Source organism: Centruroides vittatus, unplaced genomic scaffold, assembly GCF_030686945.1.
Source record: "Centruroides vittatus isolate TY-2023 unplaced genomic scaffold, ASM3068694v2 contig_1824, whole genome shotgun sequence".
Taxonomy (NCBI): Eukaryota; Metazoa; Arthropoda; class Arachnida; order Scorpiones; family Buthidae; genus Centruroides; species Centruroides vittatus.
The window spans coordinates 969141-981325 of record NW_027121123.1 but is presented as its reverse complement, the minus strand read 5'-3'; the positions used below and the strand labels follow the sequence as shown (position 1 = coordinate 981325).

The window sequence follows — 12185 nt, the reverse complement described above, 5'->3', positions numbered from 1 at the left end:
ATGTTGTGACGATTTTTCTCTAGTTTATTTCTAGACATTTATCATCAAATATTGGACTGTCAATATTTAGATCAAACACGTAAATAAGACGTTTTAATCTATTTTTATTCTGTTATTTATTGTCACAAACCAATCGATTCTTTTACTTTCTTATTCCCCCCTTTCCCTTGTTGCTTAAAAGAATCGTTTTATATAATTATAAAAATTAAGATTTATGATTAAATTAAGTAAAATATTAATTAAAATTTTATATTATTGCTGCCATAAATTATTTAAACTGCTACGTTTTATATCATTAACTGTGATAAGAAACATAATCGTTAGTTATATAACACTCTTCTATAAAAAATACTCTTCTAGAAACTAAAATTAAAACATTTATAAGCTATATATATATATAGTATATACGAGTAAATATACAGCAAAATAAAATATTCTTATATATAGTTATATAATTAGAGTGGAAAAATATATAGGTTTATATATAGTTATATAATTAGAGTGGAAAAATATATAGGTTTATATATAGAACCTATACATCTTATTGGCTGTACTAGATATAAGTGAAATAATTTGTTATACTGTACAGTACATTATAACTTAAGTTTTAATGGGTATAAATTTAATTTTTTAAATTATTTTATTATAAAATAAGTATAGATTCGTGCATAATTTATTTAATATTATTATATACATTATTTATTATCGTTTAACAAATATTTTGCTTTATTTTTCTTTATAGCTTTTATTGCGTGTTTTCATTTTTTTCCTCTTATTTTCACCTTTATTCGCTTTTAAATATTTATAAATGTTTGAAATTAAAAATTATAATAATAAATTTTATATGTAATTCATAGAATATAACTGCTGGATTCATAGAATTTTATAAAAATTTTTTTTATATATATTTATCAATATTTTAATTTTATAGAGTAATTAATAGGTTTGATAATAAATTAAATCGTTTAAATATATTTTATCAACTTTTTTTAAAGATTTTTAATATTAAGTTTCATATATTTTTTGTAAATATATATTATTAATTAAGTATCTGAATTAATAAATTTTTTATTTATTTTATAATAGAAAAAAGTCTTTTTTATATTATTTGTGAGTATATTTAACGATATAAAATTTTTATATTAATTTTTAAATATTCTTTTTACAGTAAAACCTAAATTACAATTTCATAACTTCGTAGAAAACTACCTCATTTTTTACTTGATATTTAAGATTTTTACACTAAAAACTTATAATTTTTGATGTAAAAACATATTTGGAGACTTTATAAGACATTTATAAATAATAAAATTCAAAAATATACATAAATTCGCTTGAAAAAAAGTATGTATTTATAGACAAATTTCCACAAAATTCTCATTTATAAGTCCCCTACTTGGAACTGATAAAAATAATTCCAAGAAATTATATATATATATATATATATATATGTTTTGGAATTATATAATTATATATATATATATATATATATGTTTTTTACTGGTAAATTGACTTTATTTTAAAATTCTGTCGCGTATTGTTACTGTAAAAAAATTATTTAACATTATTATGTCATTCGTGCCTATACTATTTTATAATAAACGTTGAAAATGTTTATTCTCTCGACGTACAAGTGTTGACATAAAATAATTAAAAATAAAGAATAAAAATCTGATTATATCTAGAACAAGTCAGCCCTCTTATAAATAATTCTACATCTAGTACATTGTATAAACTAATTTAAGTACTCGAACAACGAATTCTTTACTTAATAAAATAATTATTAGAGAGACTCGAGAATCTCTTCTTCTCTCGCTATTTTTTCGATTTTTTTACAGTTTAATCTGTAAATTTACTAGAAAACACATTGATTAATGCTTTAAAATTGGAATTAAAATGCAATATATCCGAGTAAGTCGAGATAGAATTGTTCTAATCACACGTTTCAACATCAATAAAGTTAATGAGAGTACATTAGAATCATCATCATTTACATGTTTAATAATATAAAAAAAAGAACGGATTTAATTATTGTTTATTTATCTTTTACATTATAAACCGTTGAAAATATCAAATATTTTAAATGAATTATTTTATTATCTAGCAATTAATTAAATTGGATAAGTTTAAGGCGCGCTAAATCGCATTTTTAACATTAATGAACGTATCTTTTAATAGAAAACTGTCGTTTTATCTTAGCAGAAAATATACTAATGAGTCGCCTACGAGCCGCAGAAGAAAGAGAAAGAATCCTTTGAGTTCTCGTATGATTGATTGAATTACTATTACTCATTTACTGACTAATAGTGAGTCGATGAATGGTGTATTTACCCTTCAGAGCAAGCGAATCTTTTAGAATGATTCATCACTTGTTAACGTTTTTAATGGATAAATTTAGCATAAGAAATATAAAAAAATAGACTTTTAAGATGTAATTTTATTTATTTTTTTCTATACAAATCGATAGTAAAATATAGAAATTACAACTTTTTCTTTTGACTTAATAAAGTATTGATTTACCCACTTTCTCTTCTAAGTAAACATTGTGAAAATTTAATAAAAATCAATCACGTTTTAGGCAATTTTTCTTTTCCCTCCCCCTAAAAATCTATGTTTAAGTAAAGCTAAAAGAAGGTGGGAAAAAATCAATAAAATTCACTTTAATGCTTTTAAAAAATCTAAGTTTTTATATTATAGATAATAACAATTACTCCCTCTTGTAAATGGGTCTACTGATTCGTCTCCCTTTATCTAATTTTATTTAAATTTAAAAAAATAAATAAATAAATGTATTTAAAATATTTACATTTAAATTTATTAAATTTTAAATCGTAATTTAAATTCGTCTTGCCTAATTTAATTAACTTTGACAATTTACGGTATATCTAGACTTAAATTGTGTATAATCGATATATATGTATGTATGTTAGTTAATGGTTTCTATACCGTTTAATGTATCTCACCAAATTTATTAATTTTTTAAATATTATAAACTTTAGTGTCTTAAACTAAACAATTGAACCTTCTTAAGTTAAAACTTCAAACAATTTAGCCCATATTTTTGAGCTTTATAAATTTAAAATTTATTTACTTTAATGTTTAATCTACAAACTTTTAAAAATTAGTTTACACAAAAAAAAAATCGATTGAATGATAAAATTTATACCAAAATTCTTTGATAAAATATATGTAATTACTTATATTTTTAAAATTAAAGAAATATTAAGCATAAAACTTTATACTGTAGTTTAGCTTTTAAAATATATTAAAACTGAATTTGTTAATGTAATAAATAATTCAGTTTTTAGATTAATATATATAAAATCCATTAAAGGATTTTTAGGTCAAGTATAGAAAATAATTTTTAATAATAAAAAATATTTCTAGTTATCCTGGTGCTTCCCTCTTGCTCTCATCTCTTCTCTTCCCTTCCCTTTTAACCTGGACATTTGAGTAGGTTATTGTCTTTCTGATATTGAGAATTGAAATGTTTACTTCAACTTTTCAAGTAATAGAAGAGTTTATTCTAACTTTTCAAGCCAAGTATCTAAACGTTTGATCTAATTTTTCAAGTAAAGCATTGAGATGCCCATTCCAACTTTTCAAGTAAATTTTCTTGAAGATTTTATTTCAAAGTTTGAAAACAAATTCGAAATTTTACTTCAATTCTCCAATAGCACAAACCTCATTCTTTTTATTTATTTTTTCTTTAAAAGAAAAAAATATTTTGAAATTTTATCACGTTTTTGCCACATACCTAAGTATACGATTCTTCAAGTGCCATGGCCATAGGATAAAAACCACTAAACAGTAGTCGCGGGTTCGCACCTCGCTCGTGGAGTTTTGAGGGTTTTCTTCACGTGTCTAACACATACATAGCTGCCAGTTTTCTATAGGAAGCTTTTCCCTTCCTGGCAGATTACCCTCGTGTTTCATTGCCTTATTTCGGCAATCCCAATTCAATTTTTAATATAAAAAGAGGAGGAAACACGAAAAAAATGTTCCAAGTTTTTTATACTTCAAGATTCATCGAGTAACAGATTAGTAAATCCAATTTTTGGAGTCAAATATCAGAAACAATTGCTTAAATTCTTTGTGAATCCAAGGATCATCAATTCTTCAAGTTATAACGATTCTTCTTCAGATTTTCCTTAAAAGAAATATTTAGCAAGATCAAAATTTCAAATAAATACTTAAAAATTATGAATTTAAAGAAAAATATTTTAATAATTTAAAAAAAATAATAATAAATAAAAACGTAATAATATTTCAAAAATCACAGAACCTATTCCAACATAAGAAAAATTACACAATTTCAAAGAGGAATTATATCAATTTTTCAACGTTTATCATTAAAAATAAACATTAAAACAATATAAAAAATTTCGAAAATTCTTCAAATAAATGAAAATATTATTCGAACCATCAAAAACCACGAGAAGAATCCCAATTTATTAAATCAAAGGTCAAAAACCTTCTCAACTTTTCCCACTTACCATAGAAAGAAAATTAAAAATAATAAATTAACACAAGTTTTAAATCACCAGGAAAAAGTTTATAAACGTTTTCAAATTTATTATTTCTTATATTAAATATATATTTGAGACCATCATATTAAATATTATTATTATTATTATTATTATTATTATTAACCCACCAATTTAATTAAAAAAATGCTCTAAATATTTGAAAGAGAAGGGAAGTTGATAAATTTAAGAAGTGGAGAAATGTCAAAAAAAGAAGATGAAGAAGAAGAAAAGGAAATAAATATTGGATGAAGAAATTAAATCTTAAAGAGAATCGGAATTGGTATATTTCTTCGAATCTTTAATTAATATTGATTGTCATCCAGTACAAAAATTTTCTACCTGACATTAATTTTTGTTCTTCATTTCTTTCTGTTTTTGACACGAAGATCTTGACAAATTTTTTTAAATAAATTATTTTCTAATATATGATCGAAGTTATTTGATATTAAAAATATTTTAAAAATGTATAAAAATAATATATATAAAATGAAATAATTTTAACATGTAACATATATTTATTAATCGAATAATTAATTTGCAGATGGCTGCTCTCATTCTCTTTCTTATTTAAACTATCGAATACAAGATAAAAATAGTAACAAAAGTAGAAAAGAAATTAAAGATTTATGAAAATTTCCTTTCTCATTTTCCATCTTCTTCTATCTTCTAGCTTCTATTTTCTACCTTATTCCTTTTCTTTTGCATTTTTCCATTATCTTCTATCTACTTCTTTTTCTTCCATATTCTTGTATGCTCTTCTTCTATCTTCTTCTATCTTCTTCTTCTATCTATCATCATCTTTATCCTACTTTAAATAAGTAAAAATAAATAATTTTTTTGTAATTTTTAAAATTATATTTTGATAGTTCGCACAGTTTAATTTCGTTAAAGAATTGTTATTTAAAAAATATCTTACAACTTTTAACATGGAAAAGTATATATTTAAAATTAAATAAAAATACAAAAGATAGAGTAAACTTACGAAGGATTTCATCCAGCATCGGTTGCATAAAAGACATAGATAATGACGATGATGATGATAATATAATGTATATATGTTATAAATTTACATGTTATTATTTTAAAGTAAACATAAAACCTGCTATAAGTGCCACCTGCAAACAACGGCAATTTTTTATGTTCCTGTCAGTGGCCGTTGTTCAGAGGTTTGGACTGTATGATCTTTTGATCTATAAAAATAAGTATGTACTGTACATGTTTTTTTTTATATTTTAGATACTAGACAGTGAGAAATGACATAAAATAATGAAGAGTGGACATAAAAAAGTAAGTACTGAATGGAATTTTTTCATTTTACATTTATTCCAATGACATTTTTAGATATATATATATATAATTCTGTATATGATCTATGTATACCTTCTTATCATGATATGAAACATTAGTGTTTTGCTAAAAGATGTTTATATTTTTGTTGAAGTTGAATTTAGGCAAACAATAACAATAAAAAAGAAGGCATTTTATATACTAGAAGAACTTTATTCTTATAGTAGAAAGATAGTAATATTGTAAACAAAGAAAATAGAAGGAAGTAGGGAAATGTACTTAAGAAAATGGGACGAAAATTGCAATATTACATACTTTTAAGATAAAAATATATATACATGTTTAAAAATTGAATTTTATAAAATATATATATGAACTCTTATATAAATCGCATCTACTTATAAAAGATTTTTAGAAGTAAACAAAGAGGAGAAACTCGAAACGTGTATCATAAATCTTGATTCTAAATGCGTTAAATTTACATTAAAAATTATATAATTTTAATAATGTATGTATATTTTAAATTTTAAATCTGTAAAATAGTTAAAATTCCATAGAAGTGTTTGGTTAAATAATTGTTTTTCAATTCAGTATAACAAAAAATAAAGAAAAAAATCTAATCTGATAACATCCTTCACTTCACGTAATTCAATTAACTCGTAACTAGTAAACAAGTCATAGGATTTTAGAAAAAATAATGAAATATACGTAAATAAAGTTTTATTTTTAAAAATTAAACGTTTATTTTCAAGTTTCTTTTTAAAAAAATATATATATAATTTATAGTTCAGAATTAATTCAGTTAAGGAAATAATAATTGGGAAATTAAACTTGATAAGAGAGAGATGAGTGTTATTTAAACAATTAGAGAAATTGGTGTATTTTTTTGAATATTTAAATAAGAAACATGTAGAAAATATATAAGAAATTATATATTTTAACTGATAGAAATGGAAATAATTTAAATGAAATATATTAAAATGTTTAAAACTCTGATATAAGAAAGGAAGCAGATGTTAGTTTAAGACTCCAAAAAAGCTAAAGAAATAATATAGAGGATTTTATAGAATAAATATTATTTATAAAAAAAGAGCGTATAAATATATTCAATAATTAGCCTATCATAAAATTTATAAAATTAATTATAAAACAATATTTATAAAAATGTAAAAGTTAAATTTAGTATAATTAGAATATCAGTTTGCTTATTATGAATTTTATATTTTACATCATATACTTGTTATAATAAAAATATTTTAAAATGCAAAATTCTATAAATTCTAATTATAAAAATAATTAACAATTTTATTATTTACATAAATAAACTTAAAATGTAATTAATCCCTATTAATTTATCACAGGAATATTGATGTAAAACAAAAACATTCATTTATTTTATTTATAAAATTATAGGATATCGACCTCCAGGGTTCGATAGGGCATTTTGGGGGGTCGAAAATAAACTGGGAGTCTATTAAAATTACTACTGTAGTCCAACGAATCACGTACAGTACAGTACAGTACAGTGCATGACGAATCAGAATGTAAATTTGTACACTGTAAGTAGATCTTTTCTGTGAAAACAGGGTATGGATTAATACTAATACACCAGATTTATCTATTATTATATTATCATTAACTGTATTAGCAAAAACAAAGAAGTGGGGTCGATAATCTAACAGGTTTGGGGATAAGGATATTGACCCTTGAATAGGCTCAATATCCTTAATAATAACAATAAACCTTGTATTTAAAAGGCTTATTATTATTATTATTATTATTAAGGATATAGAGACTTATAACGTAAACATGCAAGCTTACCTTCATGATGTTCCAGCATTGAATGCTATAAAATTATATAAAAAGTTAAAACTATTAAAATATTTTTTAAGAATTTATGATTTTTTTAAAAAAATTAATTAAATTGGAACACCCGGAAATTTCCATAATTTCTACAGGTGTTCATGTAACTATAAATAAATAAATAATATAAATATATAAAGAGGATCTCATAATATATCACAGATGTTAAGGATAATAATTAAAAACTAAACAAATCATGCATTTTAGGTCAATCAGTCGTATATGAACCCGGAAATTAATTATTATATAAATTTAAAATGCATACAATATATATATATATATATATATATATAAGAGAGATGATAGAGAATTAATATATAATTATACAAAAAACATGAAGGCTTTAGGAATATATCTCATAGTGCTTATTTCTCAGGTAAATTTATATTTTATTTTCTTTAGTAGAACTTATCGAAGGTCCTCGAAGTAATTCTTCACAATGTTTTGTTCCTGGTTGGTAACTCCTACTTGCCATTTACGAGGTAGGATGCCACATCTTTACCAGTAAAGACTGATAGGTTGATACCTGCTGTTTTATTGAAAACAACTTCGGACATGTCACTCGCTATAGTGAACTCGAATTTGCCATTTACTAAATCTTTATTCGGTATGCGGGATACAAAATATAAAGTAAACAAAAAAATACCTTCGCAGCGTGTTTAAGTTAACCTTTAATATGCTTTTGTAATGCTAAAAACTATGTTTTTGTGCGGTTTAATTAAACGTATTTATGGGTTTTTTTTCAGCATCTTGCTAGTGGAATTGATAGTAAGTTACCTTATTTTACTTGTTTTTATATTAACTTTTATTTGTTTACTTTCTAAATTTGTAATTTTTACGGTTTTTAGATAAGAAACCGTTCATTGTAAGAGGTACGGATTGCAAGGACAAAGAGTATCCATGTGCTGTAAGTGCTGCCATCTTATGATAAAAAAACAATTATATTTTAATTTTCTTTTAAAATATTCTTATAATTTTAGATTTATTTACAACGTTATATTAATAAAAATAAATGTATAACTTTATTTTCATGTTTTAAGGGTGCTCTTCTCTATAGTAATCGATTCATATGCACTGGATGTGTCATAGATAAGTATTTCTACCTTACAGCTGCACATTGTGTCGTTGGGTAAATAATTTTTAATAAATTAAAAGTTAAATTATTATATTTTAATTTAATAAACAAATAACACATTTTTAATAATTATATTTTAGTTCAGGTGGTGTTCCAGCTCCCGCTTCCAACTTTAAAGTCGTTTTAGGTAACGTGAGCCGCTCTTCCAATGCTCATGTCCATACAGTTTCTAAAGTAATTTCTCATGAAAAGTACGATGATGGAACAATAGCAAATGACATTGCTCTCATGAAATTTTCTAAGCCTGTAGATTTTAGTACTGATTATATAAAACCCATCTGTATACCTTCGAAAGATAGAAAGTTTGAAGGGCAAAAAGCTATGGCTGTCGGTTGGGGTAGAGATGAAAATGGTAAGCAAAATTTCTATTATTTATGTTAGAAAATGCATTTTATTTATTATAATAATTAATTTTAATGCCCTTTAGGAAACATTCCCGAAGTTTTAAAAAAGGTGGAAGTGGATGTGTGTAGCAAGGGTTATTGTTCTTTTGTTTATTCTCTCTTATCTGGGGGAAGACTTGGGATTTCTGATAAGCAAATATGTTCTGGATCGAGAATGAGAGGCGTTTGCAATGTAAGTATCTTCAAGGAACACTTTTACAATATTTTTAGTGTGTATTAAAAAATTTGGTGTGAGTTTATAAGCTAGTTAATCAAGTACGCAGTCCCTAGAAGATGAAGCCCTTTTGGTTCGGGCCTCAAAAAACATTTGTTACAATTTTTCATTTCATTAAATTTCTTATTTATAAAGGAAAAATACTATAAAATTTTATTATTTAAAGATATAAAAGATGTTGGCATTTAAAAATAATAAGTGGCTTAGACCTCTCTTGACCTCTGCCTTAGGCCTCTGTCTTGCTCTCTCTTAGGCCTTGCCAGTGTGTTGCAAATTCAAACAGAATTTATATTTATGAAATCATTAAAATTTTTAAGCAGACAAAGGGGGTTAATGCGTCAATCCACTGAATGGCCCGGGATCGAATCTGGTTGGTCGAAAAAACTTCATGAGATTTTCATGGACATTTTTCCAGATAGACTGGTTTCGTCTCTCATTACCCGGTCGTTCCTCTTGTCGAACTTACGATTGGTATGCAAAAAGGTCCTCTTAGTGCCCACAGGAGGAAAAAGGGAAAAAGAAACTCCAATAATTTTTAAAGAGGTGGTTTGTGGGGTGCTCCTCCCCTCATCATCCGGTTGCTCTTATTTTGAGCATGAACAAACCCTTGATGAATATGATTAAAAAAGCCTTTATTTTCACACTTATTCAGTCTTTACTAATAAAGCCATTATTTGTTTTAGGGTGATTCCGGTGGTCCATTAATCACAAAAATCGGGGATAAATTCGTCACCATAGGCGTGACATCATTCGGTTCTTTTTTAGGATGTGCTTTTCCATTTGTGCCAGCGGTTTATACAAGGGTGACACATTATTACGATTGGATAATGAAAAACGCTGAAAACGCAACTATGTGCGTTGTTTAGAATAAGATTTTCCTTACAAAATTTGACAGTTTTTCAGCGAAATTGATAATGTAAAATTATATTTATAAAAAATAAACACGATTTAAGTATTGGGTATTTTCATTGTTTACTTAAAGAATTATCAAATTAAGACTATATTGTCATTTCACATTACAGAAAGGCCGACCCTGAATGGGGTCTGTCGATATGAGTGGAAAAGTAACGGAACGACATCTTAATTCCTAGTCTCTATTATAAATTATAGTATTTTAGATGAGATTCGAAACTGGATCTCTCATGACAATAGGCTAGACGCCGCTAGAGACTGATTCATACTTCGTGAGAATAAAAAGAGAAACGAATGTTTCTGTTCTCTTTTCTGTCGCTATTTTCTACGAAAAACGTTGTATGAATGATAATGAGAAGAAAATTATGAAATAAGAAAAACCAAATTATAAAAATATTCTTCTACAGAATATTAATTTTATAATTTAAATACGCGTATTTATATGGAGTACATAAACAACGAGCTAGAATATACTACATAGAGTGGCTGAAGCGACGCCACGTTTGAGAAAAATTGAATACACGTCCGCCACTTCCTTTTAGTCAAGAAACGTGGCATTTGTGTTGTGTAAAGACAACGAGCTGGAATATTCTAACTCGTTGATAGTGCCTGTCGTTGCCACCAAGAGTGCTGTAACCATGGTCACAGCCAGTCTATGTAGTATATTCTAACTCGTACATAAAGGACAATCTTGGTTAGTGCAAAGCAACACATGGCTATTTGCCGAAAAGGATGCCTTCTGGGAGGACGTTTATCCCTATTTAGGTGTTATTAACGTGAAGAAAACCCGGAAAACTTCATTTGGCTAGCCCGATGGCCAAGCATGAACCACGACCATCAGAGGTTTTATTCATTCGGCCACTGGTGCCCAATGAATAAAACCTCTTATTTGTACTCATAACTGAACTCAATTATAAGTGGCCGCGGCAAGGAAGGAGGCCACTTATAAATGTGGAAAACCATTATTTCCAAAAACTAAAAAATAGATTTTTCACACATCATATATTTTAAATTTTATGCCAAAAGAAATTTAGTAAAACGATATGAAAATGATAAATTAAAGACTAAATTTTGACGCCTTCATCTCAAAGTCCCGCCAAATGGTCCTGCTGATCTTTTATCTCAATCTGATTGCAAATATGAACAAGCTGATATTTAAAATATGCTTATTGTTTATCGCGAGAAGAATTCTTTTTTTGTACTAGATCAGGGGCCGCACCTATGGCACGTGTACCTAAAATGGCATGTCAGCAGAAATCATCTGGCACGTAACATATCACATGATTTCGATTTATTACTTGTCTTTTTCAATCATCATTTTTTAAATTACATTCGTTTTATTTCTTTGAAAACCGTTATTCTTAGTCTAAAACTTCGGTACGCATAAATTCCTGTACTAGACCATCAATGGCTAAGTAGATAAAACACCAAACACTGGTAGGTTGACTCTGGGATGTATTTGACTGTTAGAATGACACTTAGAATTACAGTTGATAACTTTTGAACATGCATCTTTAATCGATGCAATATCTTTTACAATTGCAGATTACAAAGCCCCGCTTACTTTCAGATAATACATTTTAAGCTGACTAAAGAAATAATGAACTCAACTTTTCCGACGTCGTAAACATCCTCGAGTGAGTTTTAATCAATCAGATTGCTTTCGATTGATAATTTTCGTATTTCAATTAATGCGCTGTTAACGTACGTAATAAACAGCAAGTACTTTCTGAATATTATAACCCATTTTCGGCAATCATGACGATGCACTAATGGATTTCTGGGAAAACTTTTTGAAACCGAAACCGTTTCAACGGAAATCGGTAGAAGGATATTCTGCT

At 26.1% G+C, this 12185-nt stretch overlaps 1 protein-coding gene and 1 long non-coding RNA gene across 2 annotated transcripts in view; both read left to right on the top strand.

The window, feature by feature from the left end:
• Positions 1-12185, top strand: part of LOC136969851 (uncharacterized) — a 119133-nt gene that overhangs the window by 7583 nt on the left and 99365 nt on the right. The window lies entirely within an intron of this gene.
• Positions 8014-10317, top strand: LOC136969885 (chymotrypsin-1-like). Its single transcript, XM_067264192.1, has 7 exons — positions 8014-8055; positions 8426-8447; positions 8528-8586; positions 8720-8808; positions 8895-9166; positions 9242-9390; positions 10116-10317. The coding sequence occupies exons 1-7, from the start codon at positions 8014-8016 to the stop codon at positions 10296-10298; spliced, it is 816 nt and encodes a 271-aa protein (XP_067120293.1). The 3' UTR covers positions 10299-10317.